This window comes from Bubalus bubalis, chromosome 4 (assembly GCF_019923935.1).
Source record: "Bubalus bubalis isolate 160015118507 breed Murrah chromosome 4, NDDB_SH_1, whole genome shotgun sequence".
NCBI classification, from domain to species: Eukaryota; Metazoa; Chordata; class Mammalia; order Artiodactyla; family Bovidae; genus Bubalus; species Bubalus bubalis.
This window is the reverse complement of record NC_059160.1, coordinates 154,399,606-154,418,953: the sequence shown is the minus strand read 5'-3', so window position 1 is coordinate 154,418,953 and position 19,348 is coordinate 154,399,606. Positions and strand designations below refer to the sequence as shown.

At 41.8% G+C, this 19,348-nt stretch overlaps 1 protein-coding gene and 1 long non-coding RNA gene across 3 annotated transcripts in view; one reads left to right on the top strand and one right to left on the bottom strand.

Moving 5' to 3' along the window:
• Window positions 1-1,300: 1,300 nt before the first annotated feature.
• TMEM254 (transmembrane protein 254) lies at window positions 1,301-10,220 on the top strand. 2 transcript variants are annotated; one of them, XM_006064777.4, is made up of 4 exons: window positions 1,301-1,453; window positions 2,761-2,864; window positions 3,044-3,103; window positions 8,502-10,220. In XM_006064777.4, exons 1-4 carry the CDS (start codon window positions 1,346-1,348, stop codon window positions 8,620-8,622), a joined length of 393 nt encoding a protein of 130 aa, XP_006064839.1. In that variant the 5' UTR covers window positions 1,301-1,345; the 3' UTR covers window positions 8,623-10,220. The 2 variants fall into 2 exon arrangements, with proteins under 2 accessions (XP_006064839.1, XP_006064840.1); XM_006064778.4 differs by lacking the exon at window positions 1,301-1,453 and adding an exon at window positions 1,460-1,812.
• Window positions 1,824-19,348, bottom strand: part of LOC123333453 — a 40,434-nt gene continuing 22,909 nt past the window's right edge. Inside the window, exon 3 of the long non-coding RNA XR_006550869.2 lies at window positions 1,824-2,039. This is a non-coding gene — a long non-coding RNA (uncharacterized LOC123333453). The remainder of the gene's footprint in view (window positions 2,040-19,348) is intronic.

Here is a 19,348-nt window from a genome sequence, read left to right as displayed (position 1 = left end):
CTGAGAAAACTGGACAGTTACATGGAAAAAAAAAATATATATATATATATTAGATCATTCTTGAACACCATACACAAAAATAAGCTCAAAATGGATTAAAGACCTAAATGTGAGACCAGACATTATAAAACTTCTACAGGAAAACAAAGGCAGAACACTCTGACACAAACTGCAGCAATATCTTTCTCAATCCATCTCCTAGAATAATGGAAATAAAAACAAACAAATGCGACCTATTGAAAAACTTCGGCGTAACAAAGGAAACAATAAACAAAATGAAAAGACAACCTACAGATTGGGAGAAAATATTTGCAAATGATGTGACCAACAGGGGATTAGTATCCAAAATTTACGACCTAAATAGACATTTCTCCAAATAAGAGATACAGTTGGCCAAGGGTGAATAAATGTTCAACATGGCTAATTATTAGAAAAATGAAAATCAAAACTACAATGAGAGATCACCTCACACCAGCCAGAATGGCAATCATCAAAAATCCACAAACAATAAATGTTGGTGAGGGTGTGGAGAGAAGGGAATCCTCCCACAATGTTGGAGGGGATGTAAATTGGTACAGCCACTATGAAGAACAGCATGGAGGTTCCTTAAAAAACCTACAACTAGAGCTACCATATGATTCGGTCCCACTCCGGCATGTATCTGGAGAAAAACATGATCCAAAAGGATACACACACCCCAGTGTTCACTGCAGCAGCATTTGCAACACCCAAGATGTGGAAGCAATCTAAATGCCCATCGACAGAGGAAGGATGAAGATGTACATGTATACACTGGAATGTCACTCAGTCATTAAAAAGAATGAAATAATGCCATTTGCAGCAACATGGATGGACCTACAGATTGTCATACTGAGTGAAGTAAGTCAAAGAGGGAGAAATATCACTGGACATCACTTATATGTGGAATCTAAAAAGAAATGATACAAATGAACTTACAAAACAGAATGAGACTCACAGACTTAGAGAACACTTGAAAGTATCACAACATTGTTACTCAGCTATATACACCCCAATACAAAATAAAAAGTATAAAAAAAAAAAAAAAAACACAAAACCCAGACCTATAGTTATCAGAAACATAAGGCACCATTCTATTCCAAAACCATTATCTTAAGCTCCGGAAACCCAGAGAAGGAGGGGGGGGGGGGGGTCTCCCCTGCAAGATGATGACCAGCCCACCAGGCCAGAGTGGGTGGGGACTCTTTCCAAGTTTCAAGCCCACAGACTCTTCTCCCTTAGGGGAGAGAAGGGAGGAGCTTTTGCCGTGGTCCCGCCCCAGCCTTGCCATTCTCCCACGCACTGCCGGTGGCCTGCCAGGCATCCCATGATGTGCGCTGCAGCGATGGGGAAGGCAAGAGGAGATGAGGTTTACTTCCAGAGGAGCAGTCTGTTCTGGGTTACTATCATCATTCTCTCTTTTGGCTATTACACGGTAAGGACAGCGGGCCCCGAGGAAGGCGAGGCGAGAGGCTGGAGTGCTGCCTGGAGATGCAAGATCCCACCTGGAGCCGTGGAGTGGTCGCAGGCGCAGTCGCGGCTCTCGCGCGCTCTGAGCCAGGGGACTAGACCCGGGAAGAAAACGCAGGCGCGCTCGTCTGTCTGCGCCTTTCGCCTGTGTTGAGATCTTGAGAAACCAGCTGCCCACGCTTTCCCTCCCTACCCCATGACTAAGTGACTAGATCTTTCAAAATGGTGGCGAAGTCGGAGGCTGGCGGGGCTGCTGCCTCCTACTTCCGTGTAGCCAGACCCCTGCCCTCGCTGGTCACGGTCCTGGTGCTGGGATATTTCGGGGTAAGGTGTGTAGTACGGCGCGGCGCTTCTGTTTTGGCCCGCTAGGCTTCCGTAGAGCCAGGGGCACTGGGGAGGGGGAAGGAGGGAGGTCTTGCGCTTGCGCGGCTGGCGGTTGCCTAGGTAATTGGCGTAAACTGAAGTTCGGTGGGCTGGTCAGGTTTTCGCTTGGAAATGTTCCTGCCTTTGCGTCTCCAGGGTTAGTAGGACTTGTTCAGGTCTGAGTAGAACTAGAGGAGAAAGAGGCCAAGTTGACAGTTCTAAGCCTGCCAAGACAAGATAGGGCTTCCAAAGCAGAATGTCTGAGGCAGTTGGAATTGCTTGGAAAATGGGGATAAACCTAAAGGTTGGGTAGAATTTAAGTGGTAAGAAGGGATAAAGAGGATGTGCATATTATGACATAGATGTAAAATCAAGAAGACAATCTCTACTGAGATAAGCAGCAACTTTTTTTTGAGAGACAGAATTCATTTAAAGAATACGGTGAAAGTGAAAGTTGCTCAGTCGTGTCTGAGTCTTTGCGACCCCATGGACTATACAGTCCATGGAATTCTCCAGGCCAGAATACTGGAGTGGGTAGCCTTTCCCTTCTCCAGGGGATCTTCCCAACCCAGGGATTGAACCCAGGTCTCCCGCATTGCAGGCGGATTCTTTACCAGCTGAGCCACAAGAAGATACCCAAAACAGTGGGTTGCGGAGTACTACATTGTGGAATTCAGTAAGAACAGAAGTCAGCTAATCTGGGCACTAAATCTGGTAACCACATAGTTTCCTTAGCAGAAATCTTCCACTGAAATGGCTTTTAGAAAATAGAATTCAAGAATTGAAGCCCGTATGGCTTGGTTCAGAGTTGCTTTGGTCTGTTATTTGTTCTTGCAGAATCAGGATTATTTCATAGCCTTGGTTAAAAATACATTGAAGTGATCTAAAAGCACTCTGGTTCTCTTTCAGTGGGTGATCTTCTGGCCTGAGAGTATTCCTTATCAGAGCCTGGGACCCCTGGGCCCCTTCACTCAGTACTTGCTGAAGCATCATCACACCCTCGTGCATGCTTGGTAAGTAGAGCTCCAGAAATGGGATGTGGACCCCACAGCTTCAGTCTCCCTGGAAGGCTCATGGTTGCCTTCTAAAAGTGGTGCTCGTTCATATCAAAGCACTTTTCTTTTGGAGGTTTTTCTGTTAGAGCTCATCAGCAGAGGACCATCACCTTAAACGAGGCTGACTTTTGTTTCAGGTATTGGCTTGCCTGGATGATTCACGTGGGAGAGTCCTTGTATGCCATTGTATTGTGCAAGTAAGTGTTTTTAACAGATCTCTGTTGCTTTTCTCTTGGTATCTCACATAAGTGAAGAGTAGCCACATTTGAATAATTCATACGCTTGTAGGCTGAGAACACTCTCAGGATACAGTTGAAGTCCCACACCTAATACTGAGCCTCACTCAGTACTCAGAGGGAGTACTCAGTAAATAGTTAATGAATGAATTCATTTCATTTGTATTAATGAGTCAATTATTTAGTCATTTAATTTAGATAATTTTTTTTCTTTTTTTTTCTTTTTTCAAAAATCTCCCTGTAGCCCCAACTAGAAGGAAAGATTAGCAGGTTGCCTTCTAGTTTGAAAAAGAGCTGTACTGACCTAGCCCAATGATTCTCAACCCCTAGTTTTGCAACTGAATCACCTGGGGAGCTTTCTTAAAATTCACTTGTTTGGTTTCCAGACCCAGAGATCCTAATCTGGTAGGCCTTGCTTCAGACACAGGAATGTGTTATTTTTTTTCAAGTTCTGTAGATGATTCTGGGGTGCAATGAAAACTAAAAGTCCTATGACTAGGCCCTACTCAGCAAATGCCAGTGTAAATAATAAACGTGAGAAAGCTACAAAAAGCTTCTCTTTACATTTAGACTTTATGTACGCATACACAGAAAGTAAATGGTTATAGTAATGCCAGACTGCTTTACAATTGAGTTTTTTTTCTTTGGCTCAAGATTAATTACCACCTCTGTTTTTGTGTACTACTTCTAAAAGTGGAAAATAAGATACTTTATTATGTTTTAATAATAAATATAATTAATATTTCTTGGGTGCACACTATGCCAGACAACTGCTAACTGACTTAAATATGTTACTCCACCTTCTGTTTTATTAAATGAGCTGGACTTTCTAGGAGAGGAGCATAAAGCAGCTTTATTTTTTTACCTCTCTCCAGTCCCCCGTGGATTATTGTCTGCCTCCCACCCTAGCCCTGGATCAAATCTAAAGCAGGTCCATAGGTTGTCCAGTCAAGTTATAAAGTTATTAAAACTATGAACTTTCATCAGATTCAGTACAGCTGTTCTTCAGCCAAGGCTCAGCAGGCTGCTATGGGGAAGAGGGTGTAATCGATGTCTTCACTCTCATTCTAACTTTGTTCCCTGCTCAATAGCAGTGGTTGCTTGTGGCCCCTTGGGGTACCGGAAGTATATGTAAAGGAAGCAGGGCATGATCTGCCTTGTGATCAGGCAACTGGGTGATGTGGCAGTTACACACCCATTGTTGATTCTTTCTCTCCAAAGGGTCCCTAGTGGGTTTTTGAGAAACCGCTCATCACCAGGGATCTCCCTTCCACAGTTCCCTTGATGGTTCCTTCAACCTTAGTCAGCATGTCATTTGCAGTTTCCCCTTTGGGCTGATGATGTTTTCCTCTTATTTAGGTTTCTTCTGCCCTTTAGTTAGGCCTCTGGGGCTGGGTTGCTTTTAAGCCCATGCACACCAGTGCCCTTCCACAAGACCTGTAAGGCTCAGAATGACAGCTTCCTTATCCCTCCATTGGGATAAATCTGTAGGTGTGTGCCGTTTCCTGCACAGCCATGTATCCTATCAGGCAGCTCTACTGGTATTTAAACTTGTGAGTCAGATGTTAACCCTCCCACAAATCACAGGGGACTCTGGTCAGGCTCTCTGAATGGTTCTTTTGAAGCTGCTTGTCAGGCTGACTTGTGATAGGAGGTGCCACAGCACCAGTACCTCTTTCTGAAAGCCTCTTCGCTTCTCAGTGACAGCTCAGCTTGGAGGTGTGCAGTCCAGCCCTCCAAATTACAGTGTTGGAGGACATGACACCTATTTTGCAATTGGCATATGAAGCCTCTAATGAAAACAAAAAGACTCAAATTGAACATCCAGCTCCCCAGTTCTTTTAGAGGAAGTGGGAGAACAGGCATAGAGAGGTTAGAGCATTGTTCTTATGCTCCTGGAATCATTTGTTTATGGAGTAACATGTTGCAGTGCATCATGGGTCACTGTAAATCAGAATGAACATTCCTTTTATGAATGAATGAATACATTTAAATGAAAGAATCACTAAATGTGTTGTTGTAAGGCAGAATAAAGCAGTTTTCCTCCAATTAAAAAAAAAATCATGAAGACATGCAGAACATTTGTGGCCCTCGACCCCAAATTCCACTGTCCAACAATAGAAAGGAATGGATGAATTCCATTTAACTAGACATAAGATTGGACTGGATGTTTGACTTTATAGCTGCCATATATATATACGTATAGACACAAACTCTTCTATAATTTTTCTATTGTCATATATGCCTATTTTCCCATGTCTCTGCCTGTAAATTGAACTCATTCATTTCATTAGTGCATAATATTATATAGATGTGTCCTAATGTATTTAACTAATCTTCCTTCTGATGGACTTTTAAACCTCAAGCTTTTCTAAACTATTATAAATAATTCTGTGTGAATGAATTTCTTGTATGTCCTGGCCCACTGTGATATATATTTCACCTTTTTATTGTTTGGTGGTAGAATCTATGAATATAGTTGATGCTTATCTACTGACCTCATACACAGTGACCTTGGTAAATTCATTTTTTAGTTCTAATAGTTTATCTGTTCATCTAATTATTCATCATTAATGATTTAAAAGATTCCTTTACATTTTCTAGGTACCTGGTTGCCTATAGAAATAGACAGTTTTATTTCTTCCTTTCAACTCCATATACCTTTTATTTAAGTTTCCTTCACTGCACTAGCTAGTAATGAAAGGTTGTTGCTGAGCAGTGAAGAGATGCCGGAATTCTTGGCTTCCAGAAGAGAGGAATTCAATCTGGGGCCAGTGATAAGGCTTGCTCGCTCAGAGGCTTTTTTTGTGTGTAATAAAGTTTTGTTAAAATATAAAAGAGAGAAAGCTTCTGATATAGACATCAGAAGGAGGCAAAAAGAGTGCCCCCCTGCTAGCCTTTAGCAGTAAGTTATATACCTATTAGCAAACTGTTAATTAGAGAAAGGTGATGTCTCAAAATTCAGAGTGGCACCAGGCCCTCACCCACAACATGCATTTTGATATAACATTGGCACCAGGTGAGTCATCCCAGGCCATAAAACGATTGACATGAATCTTGAAGAAAGACAGGTTTCCAAGTAAATATATAGATAGTTTCATTAATATAGATTAGGAGAACAATATATGAGTAAAACATACAGGTTTGTTGAGCCCTTATCTGTTATGGAACCAGATGCCATAATCTTAGGTTTCTGAATGTTGAGTTTTAAGCTAACTTTTTCATCTGGTCCCATCAGTTCATGGCAAATAGATGGGGAACCAGTGGAAACAGTGACAGACTTTATTTTGGGGGGCTCCAAAATCACTGCAGATGGTGATTGCAGCCATGAAATTAAAAGACGCTTACTCCTTGGAAGAAAAGCTATGACCAACCTAGACAGCATATTAAAAAGCAGAGACATTACTTTGCCAACAAAGGTCCATCTAGTCAAAACTATGGTTTTTCCAGTAGTCATGTATAAATGTGAGACTATAAAGAAAGCTGAGTGCTGAAGAATTGATGCTTTTGAACTGTGGTGTTGGAGAAGACTCTTGAGAGTCCCTTCTACAGCAAGGAGATCCATCCAGTCCATCTAAAGGAAATCAGTCCTGAATACATTGGAAGGACTGATGTTGAACCTGAAACTCCAATACTTTGGCCACCTGATGCAAAGAACTGACTCATTTGAAAAGACCCTGATGCTGGGAAAGATTGAAGGCAGGAGGAGAAGGGACGACCGAGGATGAGATAGTTGGATGGCATCACTGACTCAACGGACAGGAGTTTGAATAAACTCTGGGAGTTGGTGATGGACAGGGAAGCCTGGCGTGCAGCAGTCCATGGAGTCGCAAAGAATCGGTACATGACTGAATGAACTATCAATTCTGAGTCTTAAGCAGAACCGACTTAAAGAAAGACAGAGTCTAGGGTAAATACATAGTTCATTAACATACCTTAAGACAAACATTTCCATCAGAAAAACGCATTGGTTAGCTCAAAGTTTGAGAAAAGTTAAGTTTAGGTGGAACCAGGTGTGGTCATGGCAACACAGAATTTTAAGAGAAACCTCTTTTTAAATTTGTATAGAGAAGGAGGAAAAATATAACACTAGTAGTTTGTTTCTTGGCCGTTTAAGAGAGAGATTAAAAATGTCTGACACTTGTAGCCTATTTCCTCTGTTTGGAGACCCCTGGCCTTCCTGCCTGTAACCCTCTCAGTAACCCAGCTCATTGTCAACTTGAAGTGGTAATAGTAGGCATCCTGGCCTTGTAAACTTTCAACACTCTGCCTCATGTTTTTTCTAGAGTTGTATATTGTATAGATCTTCTCTATCAGATTAAAGTTCTGTTCTCTAAGTTTTCTAAGAACTTGTATTAAGAGTGGATGTTGAAATTTATCAAATGCTTTTTCTGCATTTTTTATGATCATACAATTTTTTTCCTTTAATCTTTTTTTTAAATTTTATTTTATTTTTAAACTTTACATAATTGTATTAGTTTTGCCAAATATCAAAATCTTTTAGTATAGAAAATTATATTGTTTTTACATTTAAAAAAAATATATATATGAGAGACTTATTTATATAAAGATGAAACTGTCACAAGTCAGTCACTTGAACTGGGCCATTTTCTTTTGACCTTGGTGTTAAGCAGTTTAGTTTGAATGGGTGTATAAACAGTATTTATTATTTCCATGTGCCAGGCCCTTTACTAACCACTTTGTGTAACTTATCTCAAGGTGAGATAAACACTATTATTCCTGTTTTTTCAGATGAGGAAACTGAGAGTGAGTGAGTGTCTTGCCCAAGGTCATGCTGGTAGTTGGCCAAGCTAGGATTTGTTTTTTGTTGTCTAGTTGCTAAATCATATCCGGCTCTTTTTGCGACTGCACAGATGGTAGCCCACTAGGCTCCTCTGTCCAGGGGATTTTCCAGGCAAGAATACTGGAGTGGGTTTCCATTTCCTTCTTCAGGGGATCCTCTCAACCCAGGGATAGAGCCTGGGTCTCCTGCACTGGCAGCACTGAGCCACCAGGGAAGCCCAAGCTAGGATTTACATCTAATCTGTCTTCAGAACACTTGCTTTGAAGCCATCCCAGTGATTTTTAACCCTATATGCTCATCAAATCATGTGAGAAATAGTTTCATAATATCATCCCCTAGGCAGTAGCCAGCCTTTCTCAGGGAGGAGTGTATCCTCCTAAATGCATAAGAAAAACTAAAGTAAATGAACTAACAATTCAAGTTAAGAAGTGGGAGGAAAATGCAAAATAAACCCAATGAAAGTAGGTAGAAGTAATACACTTTTTTAAAAATGACTCCTGTGAAACCATAACACTAAGATTCTGGTGGATAGATTTTTCTCTTTTCTCTTTTTAGGTCTAAAGGCATCACAAATACTTGGACCCAACTGCTCTGGTTCCTACAGACGTTCCTTTTTGGGATGGCATCTCTCTATTACTTGATTGCTTTTAGGCCAAAACGCCAAAAACAAACTTAAAGAAGATATCCAAAAAAAACTTATCACTTTATTGTACACTTGAAACTAATATAATATTTTTAACCAACTATACTTCAGTTTAAAAAAAAATTTTTTTAATTAAGTAATGAATTAAAAAGAGAGAGAAAATATAGCATATAAAGTTCCTAGGGGGAGAAAAGAAGACATTCAAAAGCCTTCTCTATACTTTGATAGTCAGCCTCATCTTTTTTGAGGGGTGCTATGTTTACTTGATCTTCCTACTTTCTAGAAGGTTAAGGCCCTCTAGTTATTCACGATTCCCTCATCAGCTCTAGTTAAAGTTAAGTAGATAGTAGAAAAAGACTTTAGCTTTCTAATTACACAGACTAAGGTATTTGGCAAAGCGCTCCCAGCTACCTTCCTGTGGTCCTTGGCGGCACTGACATTCTCCCTGTCACCTGCTTTAAGCCACATACTAAGTTTGAGATACCCTTGCTCACACCTTCTGATTAAAACACCTTACCCTTACCACCACCATCTTAGCAGCTCTCCTTTCCTCCAATTTTTTTCTCCCCACCTGGTCCAAAATAGAGTGAGGCCTCCACAGCACATCAATTCCACCCACAGTTATTAGACACCTGTGAGGCAGGATCTTCCCCTCTCAGGCCTCCATTTCACATTACAGAGAAAGATAAGGAAGACAAACAAGTGCCTGGAATGGGGTGGGCTGAGCAGTGACACAGAGGACATGGTACGAATCCAGAAGAAAGGATTGGAGAATGCCTTTCCTGCCCTCCCAGCCGGAAGTGGTGTCTCCTTTCACTCGGGGCCTCCGACACGGTGCTCTGTAGTGTGTGGGTCTGATGGCCACTTTCAGGTCAGGACGGCAGCTGAGACAGCTTCGTTTTTAACCCTAACACCTATCCCATCGCCTCACACAGTGTTTACTCTGATTTCACATTGCAGTAGTTCAGCAGCATTCCAGTTTTTATCTGAAAACTGCAGGGCCCGTACAGTGTACACCTGTCTCAGAGAAAAGCACAGGACTGCCCTTGACTCCCATCTTTCTATGGGTCTCCTACAGTGTGGGAAACCTGTATCTTTTCCACACTTTCCTATTCTTAATTACTTTTCTCCAGACTGTAGATGTGTCCCTCCCATTCTGACTCACTCAGCCGTTCCTGTTCTAGAGAGTCTAGCTCATGGTGCTCCAGCTAATGACTACCTCTCTCATTCACCTGGCTATCTCTTATGACTGCTAACTGGCTGGGGCAGAAGGGTTATTGGCTGTGGCCTCTAGGAGATCATAGGTTCCTTTCCTGAAGGCCCCCCTGCTTGTCGGCTCACTAGGAACTAGACCTTGGTTTTTTCCCATGACACAGTACATCATGTTATTTGTTTTAAACTAATATTTGTGAGAAACAGATCCCTCTCCCTGCTCCCCACAAAAAAGAGGCTCCTGGTAAAACCACAGCCATGAAAGATGGTAGACTATGAATTGCTTTTGGTGGAGAGTGACTTCTGCACAAAAATCTGGGTCTTTCCTACTGCTTCTTTTGTGATTGAGGTGTTAGTAATGGTTTCAAAGATAATATAGCAGATTACTGAATAAAATGTGAATTGTATCTCCAATTAAATGCTTTTCTGGTATGTCAGTTTTTTATACACTCCCACACATTTGATACTTCTCTTTCTCCAGCTGACTCTATTCTGGAACTATTGGTAACAGGGTTTTGTTTGTTTTTCCACTGAAAACAAAATGCAGGGGACTTCCCTGGCCATCCAGTGGCTAAGACTCTACACTCTCAATGGGCCTCCTCTATGCAGGGGGCCCAGGTTCGATCCCTGGTCAGGGAACTAGATCCTACATGACACAACTAGGATCTTTGCTTATGTTTCAAGAGCTGCCTATAGTCCACATAACTCCTCCACATCTACCAAGTCGTGGGTGGATATGAGCATCTCCTTTCACTGCAGGATTGGCCTCCTTTTGTTTCTATTACATTTCATTCCGTTTGATACAGTCTATGCAGCAAGTAAACGGAGTACTGTTTTTAAAGGCAGAAAGTATAAAACATGTAATCTTATTTGGGGTATTATCGTGGCTTAGAGCAAAACACATCATAGCAAACAGTGTGGGTCATTGATATTTTGGACCCATAAGCTGCATCCTATGGGGTGAAGTAACACACAGAGGCCAGACTAACTGGATCTCATGTTCCTCCCCTCCCTCTCCCACAGCCCAGGAGTTTAGAAGTCTGTGAAGCAAACAGTAAACATAGAGACATCTTGGACTTGTGTTGCAGTCACGGTGGTTATATGGGAGAAACACCTACGTGCAGTTTGGATGAGAAAAGGCCAAGCATGTTGGAAGCAACCATGGAGGGCAAATAGACTAAAACCCCAGAAATACCAACAGCAAGTAGAGTTTGGAAGAACAAGAAAGGATCAATAGAAGGAACAAAAACAAAACTAATGACCTTGTTACCAAAATCATGGCTCCCTGTCCACCGATGCCAAAAAGAAATACGGAGAAAGAGTTTGGAGGAAATAGAAAAGAGCAGCTTTATTATTTTTGCCAGGCCAAAGGGAAGCACAGCAGGCTAGCACCTCAAGAACTGTGTCCTATCCTTCTCAGGAAGAGGGAGAGGTTTTATATCCCCTAGAAGGTCTTGCTTTTTTTTTTTCTCTTGCGAAGTTTCGGAATGGCCACAGCTGGCATCAAACAATTCAACAACCAGGACTTGTCTCCCTGAAGTTATCGGCCCATGACCTTTTTTATTAAATGCAGAATGCTACAAGAGAGTGTTGGAGAAGGAAATGGCAACCCACTCCAGTATCGTTGCCTGGAGAATCCCAGGGACATAGGAGCCTGGTGGGCTGCTGTCTGTGGGGTTGCACAGAGTCGGACACGACTGAAGCAACTTAGGAGCAGCTGGTTTACATTTGGAGAAGGGAATGGCAATCCATTCCAGTATCCTTGCCTGGAGAATTCCATGGACAAAGAAGCCTGGGCGGGGGGCAGGGAGCTACAGTCCATGGGATTGCAAAGAGTCGGACACGACTGATCGACTAACAGACACACACACACACAGGAGAGTGTAGGGGGGAAAGCATGCTAGGTGCAGAGTGTAATCTGTATGGAGTCAGAGTAAATAAGCTCTGTGAAGGACAAGTCCAGTTACAATCATTTGTTGCTGCTGCTGCTGCTGTTGCTAAGTCACTTGAGTCGTGTCCAACTCTTTGTGACCCCATAGATGGCAGCCCACCAGGCTCACCCGTCCCTGGGACTCTCCAAGCAAGAACACTGGAGTGGGTTGCCATTTCCTTCTCCAATGCATGAAAGTGAAAAGTGAAAGGGAAGTCGCTCAGTCATGTCCGACTCTTCGCAACCCCATGCACTGCAGCCCACCAGACTCCTTCGTCCATGGGATTTTCCAGGCAAGAGTACTGGAGTGGGATGCCATCGCCTTCTAGTAACAGCCAAAGAATAATGAAGATTGTTTAACTCTTGTAGGCTTGTTTGGCTGGTATGTGCCAAAGGCTGTTCACTTATTTCTGTTTTTGCTGCAACAACCTCACAACTTAAAAACAGGCCACATTTATAAACTAACACTGTTCCCTATATTCAACGTGTTTATGACTCCATGCAATCCAAGTCCAAACATATTTTATAAGCCATGATTTTAAAACAAATCTCGAGGTTATATTCCAAATGTGTAAAGAAGTTCTTTAGCAAAACAACTTACCATCTGGGGCCTGTATGTATTTACATGAAGGGCATGAAAGCACCAAAGAGACACTGGAGAACTTGCCTTTGAGGTTAGAGTACAGAATGCAATCACATCATGAGAATTGCCAGGGCCCTTTACTGGAACCTTGTTAATTAAAGCTCTTAGTTGAACAATTTGGCTTATAAAATATATATATTTTTCCTTCCCTTCTTTACAAACAAAAAAATCTAATGCAGTCAATTAATATATGAATCTATGAGACCCTTGTCTCTGAAAGGCTCCTTGTCCACACTGAATTGGAAATTATAGTTCCTTTTTCTGTCAGGGTTAGACAACGAGAGTGTGTACTTATCATTTTACATTTATCTTTATTTATGATGATTTACACAATGGACACTTAAAAATCTTATCCAAAATACTGCATTTGTAATTCTATCAACAAACATTTTAAGATGGCTCTTAAGCTTTCTGAATAGGTTTGAGTTATACTGGTTATGCCTCCTCCCTGGTGGCTCAGATGGTAAGGCGTCTGCCTGCAATGCGGGAGACCGGAGTTCAATTCCAGGGTCAGGAAGATCCCCTGGAGAAGGAAATGGCAACCCACTCCAGTATTCTTGCCTGGAGAATCCCATGGACAGAGGAGCCTGGTGGGCTACAGTCCGTGGGGTCGCAAAGAGTCGGACACGACTGAGTGATTTCATTCATTCATTCATACTGGTTACCTCATTTCTGTTTATAGTAAGGCGTAAGGTTGGATTAGGGAAAATACTTTTGCATGCTAAAACTATTCAGAGAAATATTCATGAAGAATTTTTACTTTTTCCTTGTACCAACGCAAAGGAATTAAAAAGAGAAGATGTTAGCAATATGGTATGTGAACAAGAAATCATTTTAAAAGAACTAAGTAAAACTATTAGGCATGAAAAATAGAATAGTTGAAATAAAGAATTGCCGGGAGCCGGCGAGAGACATTCCACTCGTGACAAAGGTCATGAGGAAGGAGGCTCGGCATACGCAAAGGCGGGATCGAGCCTCGGGAGTCCCCCTGGATATTCTCGAGCATCTACCCCCAAAAACCAGAGTCTGCCTACTTTATTGCTTTGTGCTCTCACCTCTGACTTTACTGGGGGCTGTCCCCCACCACCACCACCATCTCGCTCTCTCTGACAAAGAGTTAACTTACAGCTCCAATTAATAAAGTTCCTGGGCAATTAGGAGTGTTTAAATCCAAACCCCTCAGATGGCTCTCTAACTCGCCTGACAAGTTTAGCCGGACTCCTACAGCTATGCATACGATTGTTTACAGTCTCCCAACCTCGAGAGGCACGGGAAGCTTAAGATATTCAAATAGCTTAGAGCCTCTCAGAGTTAGAAACTGTCAGAATAAAACTAGTAAAAGATTTCATTGATGAGCCAATGCTTGCTGCCAAGTTTTCACATCCCCTGAATTGTATCCTTGAATGTGTATTAATTAATATAGTTGGTATGTAGAAAAAATAAGTAGTGGCCTTGGTGTTAGTAACTTTAGACCCTTAAGGTAATAAATTCTTTCCTTTGTAAACCCATTACACATCTGCCCTATAGGAATGCAATTTTATCTTCGGAAGATGGCACCAAACTTTAAAATAATTACTCTTAGAGAAAATAAGTCTTTGTTGATAAGTCTTTGTCAAGAGTCATAAAATGTTAAAAGGCCTTCTGGCCAGAAGATGATGTAAACCACCTAAACCATTTGTATAAGATAAATTTACAGGAAAGAAACCCTGGTTTTTGATAAGGATCAAAGACTGCTGACTTTGCATCCCCTATTATCCTCTATGTGTAACTTAGGGTATATAAGCCCCTGTTGAAAATAAAGCTATGGGCCTTGCTCACCAACGCTTGGTCTCCCCATGTCATTCTTCCCCTCAATTTTCAGCTGAGTCTCCATCTGGAGCGTGGATATCCTCTGCGACCATTTATTTGCCTGGGCTTCTAAGACCCACTCGAGAAGGTGTCTAAGGTGGGGCACCTTCCGCTATTCAAGAGGGCGCCTATGGCCTCCGTGGTCAGAGCTAACCTGGTGTCACGGGTTATATTGATTTTCCACAAAAACCAAGCTACTCAGCTTCTTTTCTCCACTGAATTTTCCTACTGAGTTATCCTCTTTCTATTACTCTTTATACCTCTAATTAACATTTGAATAGATCGCCTACGCCGTCTCTCCTTTGAATACCCTGGATCAGCCGGGGCTGGACCTCGGCAAAGAATCTATTAGATGAAAATAGAACACATGAAATAAAATGGATATAGTTGAAGAATGAATTAGTAGACACAGGTCTATGAGTGTCTCTCAGTGGGAAAATATAAAACATAAAATACAAAAGAAGCTTGGAAATGTGGATGATAAAGAAATGCTAACACCTAGGGGCATAAGTTCCAGATAGAAACATAAAAATGGAGTAGAAAAAATATTTGAATAAAAAATGGAGAGAAATTTCCCACAAACAACTGTATTTGGAAGGTCTTAAAAGGGCTTCCTGGTGGCTCAGAATCCCATCTGCCAATGCATGAGACACAGATTTGATCCCTGATCCAGGAAGATCACATGCCGTGGAGCAACAAAGCCCATGTGCCTGTGCTCTAGAGCCTGGGAACCATAGCAAGAGAAGCCACCTCAATGAGAAGTCGTGCACCACAACTAGAGAGTTGCCCCTGATTGCCACAGAGAAAAGCCTGCGTAGCAACAAAGATCCAGCACAGCCAAAAGTAAATAAATAAAAATTTTAAAAAAGAAAGGACTTATAAAGGGCCAAAAGAAATAAAGCATACGAATCTCTAGACATAACAATAAAAATTGACAATAATCAAGAGAAAAACTATAAGTTTCCAGAGGGAAAGAACAGATCACCTCCCGAGGAATGACAATGAACAGATATCAAACAGCTACACTGGGTGCTAGAAGACAGTGAATAATAGTTTAAAAATACTGGGGAAAGGTACTTTGAATGTAGAATTTTATCTTCGGTCAAATTATTCAAATGAGAGACAGTGATGGGGGAAAAAAAAAGTTCCCTGCATTCAAGAGCTCAGAATGTTTGCCCTACAAAGACACACATTGAAAACACCTGGGGGAAAAGCCCTTAATAAAAGGGACACAAGTGAGACAATACTGCAAGAAATATAGGGGAGGGAGAGGGACAGACATCAAAATAATAAATAAAAGGAGATAAGCCCAAATTTAAATGATATGCAGTATAGTCAGTTTCCATGATGGGTAGGTTTATGTGTGTATGGAGGCAGGGGGATGAGGGGAGCAGCACTAGGATAAGTTAACTGGGCATAGGAGTAAGTTGAAACACAGAACTTCTTTGGTTATGTCCCAATAAACCCACTGTATATGCGTGCTATGTTGCTTCAGTCCTGTCCGATTCTCTATGACCCTTATGGACCAGGCTCCTCTGTCCATGAGATTCTCCAGGCAAGAATACCAGAGTGGGTTGCCATGCCCTCCTTCAGGGGATCTTCCTGACCCAGGGATTGAACCTGTGTCTCTTTATGTCTCCAGCACCAGCAGGTGGGTTCTTTACCACTAACGCCACCTGGGAAGCCCAAACCCATCTGTACACTGAATAGTAAATAAAAAATTCATTTAATACAACCAACCTACCAGCATCATAGCTTTGCCTAGACTAATATAAACATGCTCAGAACACTTTCATTAGCCTACAGTTGGGCAAAATCATCTAGTACAAAGCCTATTTTATAATATGGTGTTGAATATATCATGTAATTTGTTGAACACTGTACTGAATGGTTGTATGAATACTTATAAGTGTGCCCATTGTTTACCCTAGTGATGGTGTGGCTGACTGGGAGCTGCAGCTGCTGCCATTGCCCAGCAAAACCAGCACACGAGGGGTTACCAGAGAGGAGAGGGTTGGGAAGAAGGGCAAAATAGATGAAGAGGCTTAAGAGGTACACACTTCTAGGGACAAAACAGATGCTAACAAGGTTGTAATGTACAGCACAGGGAATGTAGTCAATATTTCATAATAACTTTATATAGAGTAAATCTGTAAAAATATTGAATGACTGTTGTACACCTGAAACTAATAAAATATTGTAAGTCAATCATACTTAAGTATGTTTTAAAAAGAACTAAATTTTGAAAAACTTTCCACTTTTTAACCCTCTGCTGCTGCTGCTGCTAAGTCGCTTCAGTCGTGCACTACTCTCTGCGACCCCATAGACGGCAGCCCACCAGGTTCCCTCGTCCCTGGGATTCTCCAGGCAAGACCACTGGAGTGGGTTCCCATTTCCTTCTCCAATGCAGGAAAGTGAAAAGTGAAAGGGAAGTTGCTCAGTCGTGTCCGACTCTTAGTGACCCCATGGACTGCAGCCCACCAGGCTCCTCTATCCATGGGATTTCCAGGCAAGAGTACTGGAGTGGGGTGCCATTGCCTTCTCCGTTTAATGCTCTAGAGTCATCTAAATCTCAATGAACTAGAATTACTCACACTGATACAACCTCAGAAAACCCAAGTTGCATTAACCTTAACTTTCCTACTACTAAGAAATGAAATCACCCAAAAAGATAAATCTGATAAAGAGAAAAAGACAAAAATAAAGCTTCCTAAGAGGGAATCTTGCAGGTATTCTACTTTCCAAGGGAAAGGTAACAACATAGCAACCCTCTGAGAGAACTGATAGATTATTGTTGTTCAGTCACTCAGTCATGTCCGACCCTTTGGGACCCCATGGACCGCAGCACTCCAGGCTTCCCTGCCTTCACCATATCCCAGAGTTTGCTCAAACTCCCGTCCATTGAGTTGGTGATGCCGTCCAACCATCTTGTCCTCTGTCATCCCCTTCTCCTCCTGCCTTCAATCTTTCCCAGCATCAGGGTCCTTCCCAGTGAGTCGGCTCTTTGCATCAGGTGGCTAAAGTATTGGAGCTTCAACATCACTAATTCCAATGAATATTCACGGTTGATTTCCTTTAGGGTTGGCTGCTTTGATCTCCCTGCCGTCCAAGGGACTCTCAAGAGTCTTCTCAAACCACCACAATTCAGAAGCATCAATTCTTCAGCGCTCAGCCTTCTATATGGTTCAACTCTCACATCCATACATTACTACTATGGGTAGCCATAGACTACTATGGTTTATCCATACGAAAAACCACAGCTTTGACTATACAGACCTTGGTCAGTAACGTAAGGTCTCTGCTTTTTGATACACTGTCTATGTTTGTCATAGGTTTTCTTCCAAGGAGCAAGCATCTTTTAATTTCATGGCTACAATCTCTGTCTGCAGTGATTTTAGAGCCCAAGAAACAAATCTTTCACTGTTTCCATTATTTCCCCATCTATTTGCCATGAAGTGATGGGACCAGAAAACATTTGTTTTCTGAATGTTGAGTTTTCAGCCAGCTGTTTCACTCTCCTCTTTCACTTTCATAAAGAGGTATTTTAGTTCTTCTTCTCTTTCTGCCATAAGGGTAGTGTCATCTGCATATGAGTCTACTGGTATTTCTCCTGGCAATCTTGATTCCAGGTTGTGCTTTATCCAGCGTGGCATTTCACATGATGTACTCTGCTTAGGAGTTAAATAAGCAGGGTGACAATATACAGCCTTGACGTACTCCTTTCCCAAGTTGGAACCTGTCCGTTACTCCATGTCTGGTTATAACTGTTGCTTCTTTTCCTGCATACATGCTTCTCAGGAGGCAGGTCAGGTGGTCTGGTATTCCCATCTCTTTAAGAATTTTCCATAGTTCACTGTGATCCACAGTCAAAGGCTTTGGCATAGTCAGTAAAGCCGAGGCAGATGTTTTTCTGAAATTCTCTTGCTTTTTCTATGATCCAACAGATGTTGGCAATTTGACCTCTGGTTCCTCTGCCTTTTCTAAATCCAGCTTGTACATCTGGAATTTCTTAGTTCACATATTGTTGAAGCCTAGCTTAGAGGATCTTGAGCATGATCTTGCTAGCATGTGAAATGAGTGCAGTAGTTTGAACATCCTTTGGCATTGCCCTTCTTTGAGATTAGAATGAAAGTTGACCTTTTCCAGTCCTGTGGCCACTGCTGAGTTTTCCAAACTTGCTGGCATGCTGAGTGCAGCACTTTTACAGCATCATCTTTTAGGAACTGAAATAGCTCAGCTGGAATTCTATCACTTCTACTAGCTTTGTCTGTAGTGATGCTTCCCAGGGAGCCACTTGACTTCACACTCCAGGATGTCTGGCTTTAGGTGACTAGTCGCACCTTTATGGTTATCTGAGTCATTAAGATCTTTTTTGTATAGTTCTTCTGTGTATTCTTGTCACCTCTGCTCAGTATCTTCTGGTTCTGTTAGGTCCATACCATTCCTTTATTGTGCCCATCTTTACATGAAATGTTCTCTTGGTGTCTCATTTTCTTGAAGAGATCTCTAGTCTTGCCCATTCTATTGCCTTCCTCCACTTCTTTGCAGTGTTCACTTAAGGAGGCTTTCTTATCTCTCCTTGCTATTCTTTGGAACTCTGCATTCAGATGGGTATATCTTTCCTTTTCTCCTTTGCTTTTTGCTTCTCTTCTCTTCTCAGTTATTTGTAAGTCCTCCTCAGACAACCATTTTTACCTTTTTTTTTATTATTTTTTATTTAAATTTATTTATTTTAATTGGAGGCTAATTACTTTACAATATTGTATTGGCTTTGCCATACATCAACACAAATCCACCACAGGTGTACACGTGTTCCCCATCCTGAACCCCCCTCCCACCTCCCTCCTCATACCACCCCTCTGGGTCATCCCAGTGGTATTTCTGTTTCTTGGGGATGGTTTTGATCATTGCCTCTCATACAATGTTACAAACCTCTGTCCATGGTTCTTCAGGCACTCTTAGATTTAATCCCCTGAATCTATTTGTCACTTCCACTGTATAATCATAAGGGATTTGATTTAGGTCACCAATAGATAGCAAGTCACATTTCAATCTATCTGTAATTGTTATTCATGTTTCCACTTAAGAGCAAAAGTCAGCAGGGTGTAATGTCACTCTGTTGGCCT

Bases quoted from the DNA above. Each gene is read 5' to 3' on its own strand.
- TMEM254 (XM_006064777.4), top strand. From the start codon at position 1,346: ATGATGTGCGCTGCAGCGATGGGGAAGGCAAGAGGAGATGAGGTTTAC. The intron at 2,865-3,043 runs GTAAGTAGAGCT...CTTTTGTTTCAG, and splicing joins CACACCCTCGTGCATGCTTG to GTATTGGCTTGCCTGGATGA. The intron at 3,104-8,501 runs GTAAGTGTTTTT...TTCTCTTTTTAG, and splicing joins TATGCCATTGTATTGTGCAA to GTCTAAAGGCATCACAAATA.